The 22,047-nt window shown below is 43.1% G+C and overlaps 1 protein-coding gene and 1 pseudogene across 2 annotated transcripts; one reads left to right on the top strand and one right to left on the bottom strand.

Moving 5' to 3' along the window:
* Positions 1–269: 269 nt before the first annotated feature.
* On the top strand, positions 270–9,035 carry SNRPE (small nuclear ribonucleoprotein polypeptide E). 2 transcript variants are annotated; one of them, XM_032137547.2, is made up of 5 exons: positions 270–384; positions 868–894; positions 2,671–2,733; positions 4,000–4,078; positions 8,811–9,035. In XM_032137547.2, the coding sequence occupies exons 1-5, from the start codon at positions 331–333 to the stop codon at positions 8,864–8,866; spliced, it is 279 nt and encodes a 92-aa protein (XP_031993438.1). In that variant the 5' UTR covers positions 270–330; the 3' UTR covers positions 8,867–9,035. The 2 variants fall into 2 exon arrangements, with proteins under 2 accessions (XP_031993438.1, XP_031993439.1); XM_032137548.2 differs by having other exon boundaries at positions 270–414; positions 854–894.
* Positions 9,036–11,498: 2,463 nt separating this feature from the next.
* On the bottom strand, positions 11,499–17,531 carry LOC116457965 (keratin, type II cytoskeletal 8-like; annotated as a pseudogene).
* Between the last annotated feature and the right edge of the window lie 4,516 nt (positions 17,532–22,047).

Below are 22,047 nucleotides of genomic sequence, written 5' to 3'. Positions count from 1 at the left end.
AAAAAAAAAAAAGGAAAGAAAAAAGAAATTGGAGACAGGACGGCACTCCTCCGGCCACGGCCACCATACAACCATACAACCGAAGGCACCTCCTCCCGCCTCCCTCCAGGTGGCGCTGTAGGACCGGCCCACCTTCCACAGCACAGACGCCTCAATTTGGCCTCCCTCGGAGGCCATGCAGCGGAGAAACGTGACTTCGTGGCTAGAGGGGCATTTCCCAGGAGCCGCCCATGTCGCCGCGTGACCTTCACACACTTCCGCTTCCGGTTCTTTATTCCGGAAGTTGCTCTCAGAGGCAGCGTGCGAGTGTGCTCTTTGTGAAATTCCACCATGGCGTACCGTGGCCAGGGCCAGAAAGTGCAGAAGGTTATGGTGCAGCCCATCGTATCCTACGCAGGATGTCAGGACTAGGAGGTTCGGGCCAGAATACGGGGTGCGAAGGCGCAGGCTGAGAGCAGGCCTGGGATAGCGTAGTACGGATCCACATCCCATGAGCCCCCGGGGCTACCAAGACTGGAAGAAAGCGCGGGTAGTTGAAGAACCGTGATGGTAGGGAGGTGGTCTTGGGTGGACCCCTGCAGTGGGGAATACAGGAATGGAGGCGGCGAAAGGAGGGAAGAGAACTTTAGGGGCGGAGTGAAAACGGGAGTTAACAGTTTTGGGAAACTCCAGGGGAATGAAAGTGGAGGGATGTTCTTTAGTCTTTAGAAGACCCCTAATGAATGCCCAGCCTGGGCACCTGTTGTTTGCGTAAGCACCAGACCTCGCGTTTAGTAAACAAAGGTGAGACGGGAACAGGGTCGTCCAGTTGTTTCAGGAAGCAGAGTATGCTGCTTTTGTATTTTTTCCTTAGCCACTGTGGTGCAGAACCTCATCTTCAGATACTTACAAAATGTACGTAAGTTTCTTGTTTCGTAACTACTTTTTAAATAAGGGGTGAGCTGATTTAGTTTTTTGTGTTAACCTGAGCGATCGCTGTGTTCTAGAATTAGAATTAGATGTAACTGGAGATTGGAGGGTAATTGAGGGGAAGGAGTACTGAGAAAGCACTAATGTGAAGTGGTGTGTATCCATGCCACTTCCCAACATGCAAAGAATTGTATCATTACTTTGCAAGATCAAAAATACTTTTTAATTCCAAAAAGTATATTTAGCAGACTTGACCATGGTATTTGGGCATCAGTAGTTTTGTTAGTAGTGATTATGGCTAGAACATTGGAACCTCTCCCCTTTAGGATGAAACATTGGAAGAAAAACCCAACCAACTTAAACCATGTCAAGAGGTGGTGTGTTTAATACCTGTGGGAAAACTTAAAGACGAAAAAAGGAAGAGAGAAGGGGTAGCTTCAGAGGAATTTAGTGGCAGCTGCTTTCCTTTGGGGGAAATTTTAGCAACTTAAATTTTATAGTGTGACAACACAACTGAAAAACATTAATTTCAGGTGATAATAATTTTTTTTTTTTTTTTGGGACGGAGTCTCGCTCTGTCGCCCAGGCTGGAGTGCAGTGGTGCGATCTCGGCTCACTGCAAGCTCCGCCTCCTGGGTTCACGCCATTCTCCTGCCTCAGCCTCTCCAAGTAGCTGGGACTACAGGCGCCCGCCACCACGCCCGGCTAATTTTTTTTGTATTTTTAGTAGAGACGGGGTTTCACCGTGGTCTCGATCTCCTGACCTCGTGATCCGCCCGCCTCGGCCTCCCAAAGTGCTGGGATTACAAGCGTGAGCCACCGCGCCCGGCCGTGATAATAATTTTTAACCACCTGAATTGAGGGCTCCTGTCCTGGTTGTTAGGTATGTGACATGAGAAAGCTTTGTTTTGGAACTGGATTTTGCTGCAGGAGATAAGCCCTTGGTCATTAGAAATTACTGCTTTGTTCTATGCTGTCAAAAACTTTCACTCTAAATAGATTGAGACCAGAAGCAGTAAGAAATATTGAGTCCCAAAATCACAGGAAAATTATTAGCTCATACAGTTCCAATATAGAACTTATTAAATGAAAATTCTCTTTGAGGTTATTATTATTTGTGAATAATCCTTAGATATGGGCTAATTAGTTAAAACTTTTGACTTACATTCATCACAGTTTTTTTAGGAGCCATATTTCTCTTGTCGTTTGACCAAAATGGTTAGGTTTTGTATACTTCAATTTTGGGGGGAGGTGGCGGGGGAGGGGGGGGTGGTGGGTGGGCGGGGAGATCTTGCTTAATGTTGCGCAGGCTTATATTGAACACCTGGCCACAAAGCAAATTATTCTGCTTTGGCATCCCAAAGTACGGGAATTACAGGTGTGAATCGAGGCACCTTTTCTTTAACTTTCTTTTTTTTTTTTTTTTTTTTTTTAGACGGAGTCTCACTGCCCAGGCTGGAGTGCAGTGGCGCGATCTCAGCTCACTGCAACCTCTGCCTCCTGGGTTCAAGCGATTCTCCTGCTTCAGCGTCCCGAATAGCTGGGACTACAGGCGTGCACCACCACGCCCAGCTAATTTTTTTTGTATTTTTAGTAGAGATGGGGTTTCACCATGTTAGCTAGGATGGTCTCTATCTCTTGACCTTGCGATCCACCTGCCTCGGCCTCCCAAAGTGCTGGGATTACAGGTGTGAGCCACCGCGCCTGGCCCTATTTTTCTTTTTTTTTTTCTTAACGTTTCAACTTTTATGATTATTTCAGAGATCGCGGATTCAGGTGTGGCTCTATGAGCAGGTGAATATGCGGATAGAAGGCTGTATCATTGTGAGTATCCAGGCGATTTTATCTCATAGCAGTTTGGTCATAGAAACAGACTTCACAGAAAGTGGCTAGCCAGAACAGTGTATAAAAAGTCAAAGATCCAACTTAAGGAAAGTTTTTCAGGGGCCACTGTTTAGCCTTTTTTCATTGTTGATAGATAAGGATTGGGTAGTTTTTAATAGGGAAAATTAACTTTTAATTCATTTTCTTTCCTCTGTCTATGTTGAGAAGAAAATTTGTATTTTATTTTTGAGGAAGGGCATTGTTCTGTTGCTTAGGCTGGAGTGCAGTGGCACAATCATGGCTCGTTGCAGCCTGAACCTCCTGGGCTCAAGTAGTCCTCCTGCCTCAGCCTCCCAAGTAGCTAGGATCAGAAGTGTGCACCATCACCGCCTGCTAAATTTTTATTTTTTATAGAGATGAGGTCTCACTGTGTTGCCCAGGCTGGTCTCAAACTCCTAGGCTCAAGTGATTCTCCCACCTTAGCCTCTCAAAGTCTTGGGATTACAGGCATGAGCCACAACACCTGGCTAAAAATTAATTTTAAAAATTATTTGAAAAAAACATATTGAGCAACAATGTTAGTATGGAGAGAGGGGACAAAATAAATGAAATTAGGGAGGGTGGGGTTATTTGTTGTGGGTTAGGTGATACCTGAATAGAGCTCAGTGGGGTTAGTTAAATAAGGCTTCTGGGATAGCAGGCTACCCTAAGTATTTTTTTTTTTTTAAGTTGGGGTCCGGCTCTGTCACCCAGGTGCTCTCATAGCTCACTGCAATCTTGAACTCCTTGGGTCAAGTGATTCTTCCACCTCAACCTCTAGTAGCTGGGACTATAGGCATACACCACCATGTCCAGCTAATTTTTAAATATTTTGCTGGGCAAGGTGGCTCATGCCTCTAATCCTAGCACTTAGGCTGAGCATGATGAATCACTTTAGCTCCAGAGTTCGAGACCAGCCTGGGCAACATGATGAAACCCTGTTTCTACCAAAAATACAAAAAGTAGCTAGGCATGGTGGTGCACCCTGTAGTCCCAGCTACTTGCGGGAGGGCTGAGGCAGAAGAATTGCTTGAACCCAGGAGGTCCAGCTGCAGTGAGCCGAGGTTGGAGACAAGTGGGACTTTTTATCCAAAAAAAAAAAAAAAAAAATTTGGGTGATGAGTGAATCTTTGAAATTAGTTGGAGTTTTTATCTGCATAGGTATACTCATTTAAAATGGTTTGGATGTGATTTTCTTTGAAGATAACAGTTTGTTTATTTTTCTAGGGTTTTGATGAGTATATGAACCTTGTATTAGATGATGCAGAAGAGATTCATTCTAAAACAAAGTCAAGAAAACAACTGGGTAAGGATAGAAGTGGTCTTACAGAATTCTAGAAATGTTTTATTCACTTGCAGAATTCAGTGACCTGCAACTCAGTTCATGTTTGAATTTATTTTGCATTTGAGAAGTTATTATTCAGAGTAGTAGTACACTTTTGAAATCATCCTCTACTACTCACTCCTCACCACACTCCATTTTGGCTTCTCTACCCGGAGAGCTCTCACCAAGGGAACCAAAGACTAGTGGTATTAAATCTAATGATTAGTACTAATCCTCATTTTATTAAACTCTCAACAGTATTTGGCACTGTTGGCCACTCCCTCCTTAAAGCGCTTTGTTCTCTTGTCTGAATGGGGGGGAAAAACCCAAGTAGATTTTTCTGTTTCCTCAGTTGACAATAATTAACACAGAGGACTTCCGTGACCAGATGTGTGGGCATATTTCCCCACACACCAAGCAAGCAATCAGTTCGGCAGTGGACATCAGCTCAGAGTCATCAAGTTCAGTTCAGTTCTAACACTATCTACCTGGAGATAGCGTCAGTTCCCAGAGGATGAGGGCTCAATCCCCAAGATTGCCTTCCGTGCCCCTCAACCCTCCACCAGATGCTAATTGTCAGCTCCAGATTGTTTTACCTGTGCTTCTTACTGACTGGCTATAAACTGGGTCCCATGACCCCTCCGTTGGTTTGATTAATTTGCCAGAGCAGCTCACAGAACTCGGGGAAACACTTAAATTTACTGGTTTATTATAAAGAATATTACAAAAAATACAGATGAAGAGATGCATAGGGCAAGGCATATAGGAAGGGATGCAAAGCTTTTGTGCCCTCTGTAAGCTCACCACTCTCTGGGAACCTCCACATGTTGAGCTATCAGAACCCCATTGTTTTCAGTTTTTATGTAAGCTTCATTATGTAGGCATGACTGATTAAACTGGCCATTGGTGATCAGCTTAACCTTCAGCTCCTCTCCTCCTCCCCGGGTTGGAGGGTGGGGCTGAAAGTCCAACATCACTAATGCCTTGGTCCTTTCAGTGAGCAGCTCCCATGCTGAAATGTAGGGGCTGCTGGCCGTCAGTCAATCATTAGCATACAAAAAGGCAACACCTTAGAGATTCTAAGGATTTTAGGAGTTGTATGGGATTGAAGACCAAATAAATATTTTGCAGTATCACACCTTGGCTCTACGATATTATACTTGGGTTTTTATTTTTCACTTCTGGCTAGTTTTCAGACTTGTATATTCATTCTTTGGGACCCAGTCACTAAATGAGCTGCTCCAGGCTTGGTTCTAGGCCCTCCTGTCATTCAGTATTGTCTGCCTAGGCACTGGAGTACAGCTTCAGTTACCATCTATATATACTGACTCCCAAATTTGTTTGTCTGGGCCTGTTCACCATTTTTACTTGAATGTTTCAAAGGCTTCTTAAAGTCAGCATATCAGAAAGCAAACTCAATTCCAACTCACACTGTTTAGAGCTATTGTATTATTTCCCGCCTTATTGAATGGCACCAGTTTCCAGTTCAGCTTACTTCTCTGCAGCTCCCTCCAGTTTGCTTTCCAAGCCTCAGTCATCTTTTAAAAACACCAGTCTGAACATGTCATCCCTTTGCTTGAAATACTGCAATGACTTCCTGTTGCTGTTAGGATTTAAAAAAAATCTGATGATTCTGCAAATCTAATGATCTTCATGATCTAGTCTTACCTCCTTCTGCTCATCTCGTATCACTGTGCTTCACTTTCTGAGCTTTAGCAACACTTGTCTTATTTCAGTTCTTTGAATCTGCAGATTTGCCCAATCATTCATCTTTGTATATGATATTCCTGTGTCTGTAGAGCTCAGACCAAATATCACTTCTTTTAAGACAGTGGTCCCCTAGGCCGGGCGCGGTAGCTCACGCCTATAATCCCAGCACTTTGGGAGGCCGAGGCGGGTGGATTACAAGGTCAGGAATTCGAGACCATCCTGGCTAACACGGTGAAACCCTGTCTCTACTAAAAAAAAAAAAAAAAAAAAAAAATTAGCTGGGCGTGGTGGTGGGCGCATGTAGTCCCAGCTACTTGGGAGGCTGGGGCAGGAGAATGGCACGAACCTGGGAGGCGGAGCTTGCAGTGAGCTGAGATCGTGCCACTGCGCTCCAGCCTGGGCGACACAGCGAGACTCCGTCTCAAAAAAAAAAAAAAAAAGACAGCAGTCCCCAACCATTTTGGCACCAGGGACCAACTTTGTGGAAGACAATTTTTCTGGGGACTGGGGTGTGGGGGATGGTTTTCAGATGATTCAAGCACATTACATTTATAGTGTACTTTATTATTATTACATTGTAATATATAATGAAATAATTATACAACTCACCATCATGTAGAATCAATGGGAGCCCTGAGCCTGTTTTCCCACAACTAGACAGTCCCATCTGGGGGTGATGGGAGACAGTGACAGATCATCAGGCATTAGGTTCTCATAAGGAGTGCGCATCTTAGATCCCTCTATGCCCAGTTCACAATAGGTTTCGTGCTCCTATGAGAATCTAAGGCCTCCATTGATGTGACAGGAGGCAGAGCCCAGGTGGGAATACTAGTGATGGGGAGTGGCTGTAAATACAGATGAAGCTCTGCCACCTCGCCCACTGCTCACCTCTTGCTGTGTGACCCAGTTTCTAACAGGGACCAGGACTGGTACTGGTCTGTGGCCCAGGGGTTAGGAAGCCCTGCTCTAAAAAGTTCAGAGTTTAATTTGGTTTTGCTTGGGATGGGGGAAGGCAGGATTATGTGCTCCTTGAGTTTGTAGTAAAACCTTTATTATTGAGATTATTTTATTAGTGTCTCTCCTGTTATCACATGCTTCACCATAAGTGCATGAGTCATGCCTTTTTTGATCCCTAGTGTGCTCAGTACCTAACTCAATACCTGGCACATAATAGAAACTAAAAAATATTTGGACAATGAATGGTATTTCTTTCTTTCTTCTGTTTTTGGAGACAGAGTCTCACTGTCACCCAGGCTGGAGTGTAATGATGCGATTTTGGCTCACTGCAACCTCCGCCTCCTGGGTTCAAGCAATTCTCCTGCCTCAGACTCCCGAATAGCTGGGACTACAGGCGTGTACCACCACGCCTGGCTGATTTTTTGTGTTTTAGTAGAGACGGGGTTTCACTGTGTTGCCCAGGCTGATCTCTAACTTCTGAGCTCAGGCAATCCGCCTGCCTCGGCCTCCCAAATGCTGGGATCACATGTGTGTGCCGCTAAGCCTGGCAATGAATGGTATTTCTTAACCCAGTTAATGAATAGTCTTAGGATTCACGGTTTCATCAAGACACACTGAATCATTTCTGTTAACATCCCATTCACTTGAGGTTTATTTAGGCATTTTGTCTTCATTTGTTAAATCCTCACTAATACTTTTATCAGTGGTGGATTTCAGGTGTCTCTCTTTCAGACCCTCAGGATTCTCTTGAACCTGTACTAGATATGTGGAAAGTAGATTCTGAGAAGCATTATGGTGTTTAGCTGGCTGCTTCCTGCTTAGACTATTTTTATGAAAGCCTGGGTTTTTTAGATTTATTTTTATTTATTTATTTATTTTTTTGGAGACGGAGTCTCGCTCTGTCTCCCAGGCTTGAGTGCCATGGCACAATCTCGGCTCACTGCAACCTCCACCTTCTGGGTTCAAGCGATTCTCCTGCCTCAGCCTCCCAAGTAACTGGGATTACAGGTGCATGCCACCACACCTGGCTAATTTTTTGTACTTTAGTAGAAGACGGGGTTTCACCATGTTGTCCAGGCTGGTCTCGAATCCTAAGCTCAGGCATTCCACCCACCTTGGCCACTCAAAGTGTTGGGATTATAGGTGTGAGCTACCATACCCAGCCAGGTTTTTTAGATTTAAAGATGTCTTGCCAGGACGGGCAAGCTTAGCCTTACTGAGGTCATATTATTTATAAATTATTTACCAACTGTTGAATTCCCATGGTAGTATTTATCCTGTAGAATAGTATATTATTAATACCTGCAGAAGCCTGGGAAAGTAGAACAGTTTAATTACTGTTGGAGTTGATCAACATGTCTCAAACTGTTCTATCAGTGAACACCAGTGTTCCTGAAGATGTTTATAAATTTCTCAGAAAAGTATTGTCTTAAATAACCTTAGGAAATTTTGGGTAAAACAGGTTTGTTTATTGTAGGGTGGAGTCTTTTTTTTTTTGGAGACGAGTTTTGCTCTTGTTGCCCAGGCTGGAGTGCAGTGGTGCCATCTTGGCTCACTGCAACCTCCACCTCCCAGATTCAAGCAATTCTCCTGCCTCAGCCTCCCAAGTAGCTGGGATTACAGGCATGCGCCACCAGGCTCCGCTAATTTTGTATTTTTAGTAGAGATAGGGTGGAGTCTTTAATATACTAACAGCTTTAAGAATGGAGTTATAATATGCTGTATTTCCCAAACTTGACATACGACTCATTTCCAAACTTTTATAAACTCAGCATTGGGAAATGTTGTATGAGGCCTATTGAGTTGACTTAGTCCATAGAAATGATACTTGTCATGAAATACCATCTACCTATGTTAGTTTGTTGAAAAGATAAATGTATTCTAATGGAGCCAGAAAGCCTTTCACTATATGGACACTTGAAAATGTTCACATATTTTTATAAGAAAGCATTTTCAAAATATTGTTCAAAAACTGGATACAAGATTCTGAGAGTAAAACATCTGAGTGTGTGGTTATTAATAGCTTTTTGTTGTTTTTGTGTTGCAGGTCGGATCATGCTAAAAGGAGATAATATTACTCTGCTACAAAGTGTCTCCAACTAGAAATGATCAATGAAGTGAGAAATTGTTGAGAAGGATACAGTTTGTTTTTAGATGTCCTTTGTCCAATATGAACATTTATTCATATTGTTTTGATTACCCTTATGTTATTACAAGATGGCAATAAATACTGTGGGATTGTTTGTATTAAAAAATTTACGTTGCTTCTTACTATTCAGCAGTAGAGACTTTTTATACAGTAACACCATTCGTTGTTGGTATTTACTTTAGTTTTCTGAAGGGTGGCAGCTGCCTTGAGCAGTTGGTATTCGCAGAGCTTGGACCTGTAGATTTTGAGGCAGATTAGGAATTCTGCCTGACAGGTAAGCTTCCAGTATTGGGAGGTGGAGAAGGGGAGGGTTCAGAAAAATAAATAAGGGTTATTGCACTAACAAATGTCTTCATCACTTCTAGTTCTGGATGCTGGAATACCAGAGTTTCTAACCTAAATAGGTTGGGTACATTATTTAATGGGGTCAGTATTGCTCAACACTCTCATTGAGTCACTGTGAGGTCTTTGTGAATTTTATCACTAAGATCAGAATGTGAGAAGTATTTAGGTATAGGGAAAGAATGAAGTACTTTTCAAGTACATTAAAAATCAGTTAAGAGTTTACAGGAAAGAGACTGAGATTGGTAATCTGAAAAGGACCACAAGCACAGCTGGTAGGCAAATTGTTAGGCAGAATAATGGTATGTTGGAGAAACACACCTGTCTCTTATTCTTATCTCTTAAGAATTTTGGTTCTTCCCCCAGTGATTGCTGATTAAATTCTTATGTGGACAGGTTTCCCTTCCCCCAGTATCGCACATGGTTCTAGTTAGAATTCTGTTAGATAGTGAGCATCTGCTGTTAGCTAGACACGTGTTGAATCAATACAGTGAAACAGACTGGTAAACAGGTAGTTTTAATGCCTCTTCGTAAGTGCTATTTAAATTGGATCTTGAAAGATGAATAAGGCCTGCCTTAAGTTCTGCTAAAGACAATGTTGTTACTAAGGATGGGTGAGGAAGGACCAAGAAGTCTGGCTCCTGCTTTTCTACATGCCTGTGAAGGAGACTTTTCATGAAACTAAAATCCTTTCTGAGATAGAGGAGATTTGTAGGTGAATGCAGAAGTGTATCCAGCTTTGAACCGTGCGTTCCATCGATATTCCTCTTGTCTGAACTCATGCTCTTTTGATTATATTTTGAAATAAAGGGCTGCATTAGTTCTTTTAACATTTGAGTTTGAAATTAAACTGATCACAACATGCAAAGAAAACATTGGGCAGCAGAGGGAGTTACAGCCCTGAGACTGCTTCAGCCCTGCTGGTGAAAAGATTGAATTGAAGCTTTTTCAGAGCAGAGCAAAGACCTCCCTGCAGCTTTCTTGGCACCAGAATAGCTGGGAAGAAGGATAAAAGCCCAGAGGAGTATAATCTCTAAGAAAACCTGCTGGCTGCCTTTTCCATTTCCCTGTGTGGCCTTTCTAACCTGGCTGCCCTGTGGAAGCAGAGCTGTGCCTGCTGTGGCTTATTCTGAATGGATCAAGACATGGAAGGTTCTATTTTTGACAGAGCAAATGATGATAGTGAGAATTAAGGTACAGTGAACTCTTACAATTGAGCTCTGTATTTAGAAATCCCTGCTTGCTTTCCTGCTCTACTGGAGCCTGTGGTGTTTGCTTTTTAAGTTGTACTTTTCCACCATCTCTAGATCGTTTCTTCCAACCAGAATTTACGGGAGGCGTTGCTCTCTGCCTCATTAAGGTTACTAAACCATCCTGCTGGGAAGCTGCTCTTGTTGGCAGCCCTGGGTTATGTCAGCTTTTCTGGAACGGCTTTTGGTTGCTGAAGGTGTCTTGATAGACACCCCTAACCCTCATAGCATTCTTGAAGTCGGGGGTGGGAGGAATAGAGAATCAGGCTCTGAAAGAAAAGTGCTGATGTGGGCCTGCTGTTCAATTAGTAGCAGGTAGGCAGAAGGAAAAGTTTGAAAATCATAGGATATTGTGCTTTAGGGTGCCAACTCTTGTCATATCACACTTGTCAACAGTTTCAGGATTAGAGAGTGTACCTCTAATTTGGATTAAGGCATTATGGGCCGGGAAGTGTCATGGTGGGGTAAGCCTAATAGCATCTCAGGTTAACTGGATAACACAGGCATTTTCCTTAACTAAACTATCTACTCATTCATGCTTTTGTGAGGAAATGCTTGTTAGAACTTTATCGTCGAGACAGTCTTGCTCTGTTGCCCAGGCTGGAGTGCAGTGGCACAATCATAGTTCACTATAACCTTGACCTCCTAGGCTCAAGCATTTCTCCCACTTAAGCCCCCCAAGTAGCTGGGACCACAGGCACACACCACCAAGCCTGGCAATTTTTTTTTTTTTTTAATGGCAGAGGTAGTTGAGGCTTTATTTTGGAAAAAACAAAAAAAAACAAATTGTTTTATAGCTGGAGTCATGGGCCAGGGGGGTACCCCAGGCAATAAACTCCCTCCATGAGTGGGCTGAGAGCTAGGACTGACTGAGCCTCACTTAGGTGAGGCTATGTTCTCTTCTGTTCCCTATGCTCCCCTGCACGGTGGCCTCTTCCACAGGCTCTGGGGCATCCACAGGAAGGGATGTGCTGGGAGGGGCTGCCATGGCCATTTACTTGGGCAGGACATCAGAGGACTTGGACACCAGCTTCCCATCTCACGTCTCTATTTTCTTCACAACCGCGGCACTGGAGGAACCCTGGAGAAGCTGGTGCAGCTGAAGGAGCTAGAGCCCCTGCCAGACCCAAAGCTGAGCCTAGCCATAGCTGAGGCCAGGGCTTGTGAGGCCCCATAGGCCAAGCTCAGTGCACCTGAGCAGCCACTGGTGGTCTTTCTATATATACTTATGTTCTGCATCCCAGACTCCAGCCTGCTCTTGTTGCCCTCCAGCAGCTTCATGTAGGTGGCAACCTCTGTGTCCAGGGCCAGCTTGACATTCCTCAGTTCCTAGTACACCAGTTTGGGGGGTGGTGTCTTTAAAAAAGAAAATTGTTTTTAAATTTTTATTTATTTTTTTGAGACTGGGTTATAAGACTGGCTAATTTTTGTATTTTTGTTAGAGGACTTTGCTATGTTGCCCAGTCTGGTCTCGAACTCCTGGCCTCAAATAATCCATCTGCCTCGGCCTCCCAAAGTACTGGGATTAACAGAGGCGAGCCACTGCACCCAGCCGCATTGCTGTCCTTAATGGCGGCTCCCCACGCTGCTTGGCATTCGTGATGGCAGCCTCCAGGGAAGTCTTCTGGCCTTTGAGGCTCTCAGTCTCAGCCTGGAGCCGGCTGATGTTCTGGTTCATTTCAGAGATTTTCGTCTTCATGCAACATCCTCATGCTTCCCAGCCAGTGTCTGCAGTTCCTCATACTTGATCTGGTATATGTTCTCGGCCTGGCCCAGCTGCAGTTGGCGATCTCGTACTGGTCCTTGATCTCAGTGGTGATGCTGTCTGTGTCCGTGGAGTGGCTGTTGTTCATGGACAGGACCACAGATGTGTCCAAGATCTGGGACTGCAGCTCCTGGATCTCCTCTTCATACAACTGCCTGATGAAATTGATCTCATCAGTCAGCCCTTCCATGCAAGACTCTAGCTCTACATTGTTCATGTAAGCTTTGTCCATAAACTTCTTGATGAAGACAAATTCATGGTCCATCTCTGTACACTTATTGATCTCATCCTCACACTTACTCTTGAAGTCCTCCAGCAGCCCCTCCATGTTGCCAAGCTCTGCCTCCAGCTTCAGCTGCTCCTGGCCCAGAATGTACAGCTGCTGCTGAAGGTTGTTGATGTAGCTCTCAAGCATGTTGTCCATGTTGCTCCGTGCCATCTTCTGCTGCTACTGGAGGCTACACTTGCTCTCCAGCATCTTGTTCTGCTGCTCCAGGAGCTGTATTGTGTCAGTGATGGAGGCAAACTTACTGTTAAGAGTCTTGATCTGCTCTTTCTCCTGGGTACACATGTTCGGTTTCACCTCCAGCTTAAGGGGGCTCAGCAGGCTCTGGTTCACCATGATGGCTGTGATGCTCCCCATTACCACTGGCCCTGCTATAGCCTCCACTCAGACCCAGGCCACCCCAGAAGCACTGCTGCTACCCACTTGGGAGAGCCTTGAGGAGCTAATGCAGCATTGGGCCTACTCATGTAGAAGCAACTGCTGAAGACCCGGGGACCAGAGGTGGATACCTTGCAGGACTTCTGGGTCACCCTGATGAACGTGGTAGAGGCAAGAGTGGAGGCAGCTGATCCAAACCAGGCAGAGATTTGAGAGGGAGTAGAGAAGCTACATCTAGGTCTAATTTTTAATTTTTTTTTGTAAAGATGGGATTGTACCGTGTTGCCCAGGCTAGTCTCAAACTCCTGAGGTCAAGCAATCCTCCTGGTTCAGCCTCCCAAAGTGCTGGGATTACAGGTGTGAGCCACTGCGCCCAGCAAAACTTTATTTTTCAGGTAGCTTGAGAACTTAAGTCTATTAGTACCTGGAGATTAACTTAAAAGTTATATCCGATGGAATTATTAAAAATTTAATTAGTACATTTTTATGCAAAATCCAAACAGTATATAGAAATAGAAAAAAAATTGCTCCTTTTCCTACTAGTATTCTCCTTAGATGACCACTGTTAAGAGTTAGATACTTACCCTTCTAAACTTCATACTAATAGGTATAGGTTGTTTTGTTTATCATTTTGGTATTTTATTCCTTTTTTAAAAAATTGGTTTTACGTTGAGTGCAGTGACTTACACCTGTAATCCCAGCACTTTGGGAGGCTGAGGCAGGAGGATCACATGAGCTTAGGAGTTCGAGACCAGCCTAGGCAACATGGTGAGACCCTATTTCTTTTTTTCTTTTTTTTTTATTTTTGAGACGGAGTTTGGCTCTTGTTGCCCAGGCTGGAGTGCAATGGCATGATCTCGGCTCACCACAACCTCCACCTCCAGGGTTCAAGCAATTCTCTTGCCTCAGCCTCCCAAGTAGCTGGGATTACAGGCATGCGCCACCATGCCTGGCTGTTTTTTTGTAATTTTAGTAGAGATGGGGTTTCTCCATGTTGGTCAGGCTGGTCTCGAACCCCCAACTTCAGGTGGTCCACCGCCTCGGCCTCCTAAAAAGTGCTGGGATTATAGGTGTGAGCCACTGCGCCTGGCCTGTGAAACCCCATTTCTATAAAAAATAAATTTTAAAAAAGCCAGTTATGGCTGTGGTCCCAGCTACTTCAGAGGTTGAGGCAAGAGGATTACTTGTGCCTAGGAGGTTGAGGGAGGCTACAGTGAGCTATGTTTATGCCACCGCATTCCAGCCTGGGTGACAGTGAGATCCTGTCTCAAAAGAATAAATTGTTTTGAATTGTGGTGACGTACACATAATATATATTTACCATCTTAACCATTTTTAAGTGTTCAGTTCAGTAGTGTTAAGTATATTCACATTGTGCAACTAATCTCCAGAACTTTTCATCTTGCAGGACTGAAAACTCTGTACCTATTAACTCTACATTTTCCCTAATCCCCTGGCAATCACCATTCTTCTTCCTTTCTGTCTCTATGATTTTTTCTGTTCTAAGTACTTAATATAATAGGATCATGCAGTATTTGTCTGTGACTGGCTTATTTTATTTAGCATAATGTCACCAAGCTTCATTCATGTTATAAAAAATGTCAGAATTTTTTTTTTTCCGTTTTTTTGGGGGGACACAGGATGAAGACAGAGTCTCGCTCCGTCACCCAGGCCGGAGTGCAGTGATGCGATCTCGGTTCACTGCAACTTCCACCTCCCAGGTTCAAGTGATTCTCGTGCCTCAGCCTCCTATGTAGCTTGGACTACAGGTGGGTGCCACCATGCCTGGCTAATTTTTTCATACATTTAGTAGAGACAAGGTTTCACTGCGTTAGCCAGACTGGTCTTGGAACTCCTGGCCTCAAGTGATCCACCCGCCCCAAGTGATCCACCCGCCTCAGCCTTCCAAGTGCTGGGATTACAGGCGTGAGCCACCATGCCCAGCCTCTTTCTTTCTTTTTAAGGCTGAATAATATTCCATTGTATCCACATTTCACATTTTGTTTATTCGTCCATTGATGCACCATCTGGGTTGCTTCCATCTTTGCCTACAGTGAAGAATATTGCTATGACCATGGGTATACAAACATCTCTTTGAGAACATGTTTTCAGTTCTTTTAGATATATACCTAGAAGTAGAATTGCTAGATCATATGCTAATTTTGTTTTTAAATTTTTGAGGAACCGCCCTACTATTTTTCATAGCAGTTTCACCATTTCACATTTTCACTAGCAGTGGATAGGGTTCCAGTTTCTCCATATTTTTGCCGACACTTTCCTGGTTGTTTTGATAGCCACCATTCTAATGGGTATGAAATAGTATCATTGTGGTTTTGATTTGTATTTCCCTAACAATTAATTGATGTTAAGTATCTTTTCATGTTTATTGGCTATTCAGATGGAGAAGTGTCTATTCAAATCCTTCGCCCATTTTAAAACAGGTTATTTAGCTTTTTGTTGTTGAATTGTAGTTCTTTGTATATTTGGGATATTAACCTCTTATCAGATATGTGATGTTTTCTCCCATTCCATAGATTGCCTTTTTTCCCTCCATTAATTGGGTCCTTTGATGCAAAGAAGTTTTTTAATTTTGATGTTCATTTTATCTATTTTTACCTCTATTGCCTTTTCGGTGTCTTAGGTATTTTTACTTTGGAGAGGGTTTTTCTCTTTTTCTTGTTTTTACAGTTGAGTATCCCATATCCAAAATCTGACATGCTCCAAAATCTGAAGTTTTTTTGAGAGCCGGCATGACACTCAAAGGAAATGCTCATTGGAGAATTTTGGATTTTGGATTTTCAGTTTTGGGATGATTAACGGGTAAGTATAATGCAAATATTTCAAAATCTGAAAAAACCTGAGTGTGAAACACTTCTGGTCCCAAACATTTTGGGTAAAGGATACTCAAACTGTAGTTTTTCTTATAAATAGACAGTTTATAATAGTACTTTTTTTTTTTTTTTTGAGACAAAGTCTCACTCTTGCCCAGACTGGAGTGCAGTGGCACGATCTCTGCTCACTGCAACATCCACCCCTTGGGTTCAAGCGGTTCTCATGTCTCAGCCTCCCTAATAGCTGGGATTACAGGTGCCCACCACCACACCCAGCTAATTTTTATATTTTTATTAGAGATAGGATTTCGCCACGTTGGCCAGGCTGGTTTCAAACTCCTAACCTCAAGTGATCTGCCTGCCTCAGCCTCTCAAAGTGCTGGGATTACAGGCATTAGCCATCGCACCCGGCCTTAAAATAGTACTTATTTATGGAGCACAAAGTGATGTTACATTTATGAATACAATGTAAAATAATTAAATCAAGCTAATTAACATATTCATCGCTTCAAACACCTTTTTTTTTTATGGTGAGAACATTCGAAAGTTAGCAATTTTGAAATGTTCGATACACTGTTATGAACTACATTTGTAATGATGTATGATAGGTATCAAAGACTTACTTCTTATTTCTCTGTCTCATATCTTTTGTTTGTTTGTTTGAGACAGTCTCACTCTGTCACCCAGGCTGGAGTGCAGTGGCGCAATCTCAGCTCACTGCAACCTCCACCTCCCTTGTTCAAGTGATTGTCCTGCCTCAGCCTCCCGAGTAGCTGGGATTACAGGTGTGCACCACCACATCCAGCTAATTTTTGTATTTTTAGTAGAGACAGGGTTTCGCCGTGTTGGCCAGGCTGGTCTCAAAGCCCTGACCTCAAGTAATCCCCCCGCCTCGGGGTACAGGCCTGAGCCACTGCACACAGCCTTCTGACATCTTTTTAAAGAGACCAGTTCTCACTATGTTACCCACTGTGCCTGGCTTAACTGAGATTTTGTACCCATTTACCGTTACCACACCATTCTGCTCACTCTCCAGCCTTTGTAACCACTGTTCTCAGCCTCTATGAGTTCAATGGTTTTAAATTTCACTTGTGAGAATTTGTCTTCCTGTGCCTGGCTTATTTTTTCTTGCATAATGTTCTCCAATTCCTTCACATTGTTTCAAATGGCAGAATTTCCTTTTTTAAGGCTGAGTATTATTTCATCATGTATATATAACACATTTTCTTTATCCATTCATCTGTTGTTTGTTTGTTTAAGACAGGGTCTTCCTCTGTTGCCAAGGCTGTAGTACAATGGCATGACTACAGCTAGCTGCAGCCTCAAACTCCTGGACTCAGGTGTTCCTTCCACCTCAGCCTTCTGAGTAGCTGGGACTACAGGTGTGTACCACCACACCTGGCTAATTTTCTTTTTGTATTTTTTATAGAGACACGGTTTTGCCGTGTTGCCCCAGGCTGGTCCTGCAAATGGGATCAATCCATCCTCCTGCCTTGGCCTCCCAAAATGTTGGGATTACAGGTGTGAGCCACTGCACCAGCCATTGATTCCTCTGTTGATGAGCACTTAGGTTGATTCCATAACTTGGTATTGTGAATAGTGTTGCAATAAACATGGGAGTGTGGATATGACTTTGACAAACTGACTTCAGATTTCCATACAGTTTTTCGTAATGGTTCTTCTAATTTACATTACCACCAATGATATATATGTTTTCTGTTTTCTCCACATCTTCTGCAACACTTACCTTTTTTTGATAATAGCCATTCTGGCAAGTGTGAGATGATATCTCATTGTGGTTTTAATTTGTGTTCCCCTAATGATTAGCAATATTATACATTTTTTCTTTTCTTTTTTTTTGATACAGGGTCTCACTTTGTCACTCAGGCTGGAGTGCAGTGGCACCACCTTGGCTCACTGCAGCCTCAACCTCCTGGGGTCAAGTGATTCTCTCCTGCCTCAGCCCTGAACAGGCAGTCTAGCTGTGTCATTATCCCCACTGTTCCTTTTGAGGTAGGACTAGGTTGAGCTTCCTGAGAAGCACTTCAGAATGCTAGGGAAGTGGTGTGACTGCCTTCAGCCCTCTTTTCTCCTGTAGAAACCATGGGCCCAAGGAAATTCTCTCCCCCTGGTGGTGTGCTAGCTTGGGGAAGGGGTGGCATGGTCGAAGTGAAAGTGTATCTCCCTACCCCTCTAATTCAATTTTCAATCAGTCCTTTGGACCACACGTGTTTTAGGCTTGTTTCCAAATATGGGGGTTTTCAAAAAGATATTCTAGTCTGTGGATAGTTGCTAGTTGAACTTTCTGGAGGTGTCAGGGACTGGAGTCTGAGACTTCCTATTCTGCCATCTTGCTGGATGTCACTCCCCACATTTTTACTCTTTATACGCACATACTCTGCAGCTTGGCTCTTGCCAGTAAAACTTGGACATAATTCCTTGTTAAATAGCTGTGACATTCTCCATTGTATGCTCTCCCAATTTAATCAGCCCCGTATTTATGGATATTCTAGGGTCTTTCCAATTTCTTGCTGTTATAAAGAGTTTTTGTAATGTACATCTTTATACCTGTTTGTGTCTACTTACAAGTTTCTGTGAGATGAATTGTTACAAGTGCAATTGCTAAATCAAAGGATATGTACATTTAAAAAATTTCTGTAGGTACTTCTAAATTGCCTTCTAAAGAACACATGAGAAAATTGTTTTCTTTATACCAGCCAACCATCAGGCAGCAGTTTTAATAAAAATGAAAGTCTCAATCAGGGGCCATGGCTCATGCCTGTAATCCTAGCACTTTGGGAGGCTGAGGCGGGTGGATCATCTGAGATCAGGAGTTCGAGACCAGCCTAACATGGTGAAACCCCATCTCTACTAAAACTACAAAAAATTAGCCGGGCATGGTGGTGCACGCCTGTAGTCTCAGTTACTTGGGAGGCTGAGGCAGGAGAATCACTTGAACCCAGGAGGCAGAGGTTGCAGTGAGCTAACATTGCTCTACTGTACTCCAGCCTGGGCGACAGAGTGAGACTCTGGCTCAAAAAAAAAAAAAACAGAAAAAACCTGAAAGGCTCATTGTGATGCTAGTATGAAAGAATTGCCAACATCCTAAGGATGCTGGAGTAGAAAAAAAAAAACCCTATTCTTTAGTGACTATTAAACCACTGAATTAATCAATACCGGAACTGCCCTAACAACAAACTTATTATGTGAGATAATAAATTTTCCTATTGTTTAAACCAGCTTGGGTTGAGTTGTGTTACTTACAGACTAATGCATTATAACTATTACAGCTTCAGACCAGGAGTCCTCCTCTTCAGTACTTTTTAATCTTAGAAGGGGATCATGTGTCCAATGAAGAATTGTTAAATGCTAAATCCTTGAAAAAGTTGGCAGCTGAAGTGATAATCTTGGACTGTATGGGGGAATACAAATGAAGAAGTGATGCAACTGATTTTACTCAGTAAACCAGTAAATATTACTCCCTCCTCTAATTAAGAAAATAATTCGGCCGGACACAATGGCTCACGCCTATAATCCCAGCACTTTGGGAGGCCGAGGCAAGCGGATCACGAGGTCAGGAGTTCCAGACCAGCCTGACCAACGTGGTGAAACCCCGTCTCTACTAAAAATACAAAAATTAGCTGGGCGTGGTGGTGGGCGCCTGTAATCCCAGCTACTCAGGAGGCTGAGGCAGGAGAATTGCTTGAACCCAGGAGGCAGAGGTTGCAGTGAGCCGAGATCACACCACCATTGCACTCCAGCCTGGGTGACAGAGCAAGACTCTGTCTCAAAAAAAAAAAAAAAAAAAAGAAAAGAATTCCTGGGAAAGATGATCTGGATCTTCATTTCATGTCCATAGAAACTGCTGTCTCTGGAGTGCTAAGAGATTAGCTGTGTCCCCAGGGCCATCCTGAGATAAAGGTGTTTTGCTGGGCAGGGAAATTGTAGAGGGGAACTGGGAAGAAAGAACAAATGAATACTTCTTCCTGATGAACTGATTGCTAAATCAGAGATATGGTAGACAGTAGGAATGGAATGGGTGATGGAGTATTTTCTTTAGAAAAGCCGACTTCTTTAGATCCTGAACTTGATAGAGGACTCAGTTTTTGTGGATATATTTTAGTTCTCACCATTGTTAGATTTTATTGGATATTATTATATGCTAGGCACCATGAAGAATATAAAATTCAGTCTGTCTTTGGAGATTTGGTGGCACAGTGCAGTACAGAGGGAAAGATGACATTGAGACATTTAAACCCAGTCCAACATACCTGGGTTTAAATCCCAACTTTATAATTACCCATACCTCTCAACCTCAGTTTCATAGGGCTGTTGGAATAACTTAATGAGATAGTACATATAAAGTACCTTATCAGGCCCCCAAAATCCTTGGAAAGTATTTGTTACAAATGAAAATGATTTATAGTTTAAATGATTTATCTAGGAGTATGTGTGGGGAAAAGGTAAACTCAAGCTTCTGTTCCACAAAGAGCAAGATAAGAAATTACAATTTTGAGGATCAGTTTTGTTTATTTAGGCAAGCTTATTAAAGTATAATTTATAGATACCAAAACTCATGCTTTTTACATGTATACTTTGATGATTTCTGACAAGTGTATACAGTCATGTAACCGTTACCACAGTCAAAATATACAATATTCCTATGATCTCAAATGTTGCCCTAGGCCCCTTTACAGTCAACCTGTCTCACTCGCCCACAGCTCCTAGTAACCACTGACCTGATTTCTGACTCTATAGTATTATATTTTTCCGAATGTTATATAAATGAAGTCTTATAATATGTAGCCTTTTGTATCTAGCTTCCTTCATACAATTTTTTTTTTTTTTTTTGACAGTCTCACTCTGTTTCCCAGGCTGGAGTGCAGTGATGCAGTCTCGGCTTACTGAAACCTCCGCCTCCCAGGTTCAAGCAATTCTCCTGCCTCAGCCTCCTGAGTAGCTAGGATCACAGGCACATGCCACCACATCAGGCTGATTTTTGTATTTTTAGTAAAGATGGGGGTTTCACCATGTTGGCCAGGCTGGTCTCAAAATCCTGACCTCAAGTGATCCGCCCGCTTCAGCCTTCCAAAGTGCTGGGATTACAGGCATTAGCTACCACGCTCGGCCCATACAATGCTTTTGAGATTTATTAATTTCTTGCATGTATCAATAGTTTATTCTGTTTAGTTACTGATTAATATTTCTTTGTATGGATGTACTTTTGTTAAGTATTAATTGTTGACATTAGGCTGGTCACTGTGGCTCACACCTGTAATCCTAGCACATTCTAGGAGGCCAAGGCAGGCGGATCACTTGAGGTCAGGAGTTCAAAACCAGCCTAGCCAACATGGTGAAACCCTGTCTCAACTAAAAAAAAAAAAAATAGCTGGGCGTGGTGGTGGGTGGCTGTAATCCCGGCTACTTGGGAGGCTGAGGCAGGAGAATCGCTTGAACTGGGGAGGCGGTGGTTGCAGTAAGCTAAGATTGTGCCACTGCAGTCCAGACTGGGGGCAAAGGAGCAAGACTCCATCTCAAAAAAAAAAAAAAAAAGTTGACATAAAGGATGTTTACAGTTTAGTTAGGGCAATTTTGCATAAAGTAAAATTTATGTGTAGGCCTTTTATAAACCTTTGAACTTGTTTGGATGAATATCTAGGAATGTGATGGTTAGGTCAAACGATTAGTTGTGTTTAACTTTGTGAGAGGTTCTCAGACTGTTTTTGAAGGTGGTGGCACCATTTTGCATGCCCACTAGTTAAGAGTTCTGGTTGCAGCCAGGCACCGCGGCTCACACCTGTAATCCCAGCACTTTGCGAGGCCAAGGTGGGCAGATCAAGAAAGTAAACATTACAGCCAGGTGCGGTGGCTCACGCCTGTCATCCCAGCACTTTGGGAGGCTGAGGTGGGCGGATCACAAGGTCAGGAGATCGAGACCATCCTGGCTAACACGGTGAAACTCTGTCTCTACTAAAAATAAAAAAATTAGCCGGGTGTGGTGACACGTGCCTGTAGTCCCAGCTACTTGGCTTGGGAGGCTGAGGCAGGAGAATCACTTGAACCCGGGAGGCAAAGGTTGCAGTGAGCCAAGATCATGCCGCCACTGCACTTAACCTGGAGACAGAGGGAGATCTGTCTCCAAAAAAAAAAAAAAAAAGAGTTTTAGTTGCTCTGTATCCTCACCAACACTTGGTATTGTCAGATTTATTTTTTGGTTTTGTTTTTTCTCCATGCTAATAGATGAATAGCAGTATCTCATTGTTTTAATTGTCATTTTCCTGGG

The sequence above is a fragment of the Hylobates moloch genome, unplaced genomic scaffold (assembly GCF_009828535.3).
Source record: "Hylobates moloch isolate HMO894 unplaced genomic scaffold, HMol_V3 SCAFFOLD_18, whole genome shotgun sequence".
NCBI lineage: Eukaryota > Metazoa > Chordata > Mammalia > Primates > Hylobatidae > Hylobates > Hylobates moloch.
The sequence above is the reverse complement of the archived record's forward strand: the minus strand, read 5'-3'. Positions and strand labels throughout refer to the sequence as shown.

Bases quoted from the DNA above. Each gene is read 5' to 3' on its own strand.
- SNRPE (XM_032137547.2), top strand. From the start codon at position 331: ATGGCGTACCGTGGCCAGGGCCAGAAAGTGCAGAAGGTTATGGTGCAG. The intron at 385-867 runs GTATCCTACGCA...ACTGTGGTGCAG, and splicing joins AGGTTATGGTGCAGCCCATC to AACCTCATCTTCAGATACTT. The intron at 4,079-8,810 runs GTAAGGATAGAA...TTTGTGTTGCAG, and splicing joins AAAGTCAAGAAAACAACTGG to GTCGGATCATGCTAAAAGGA.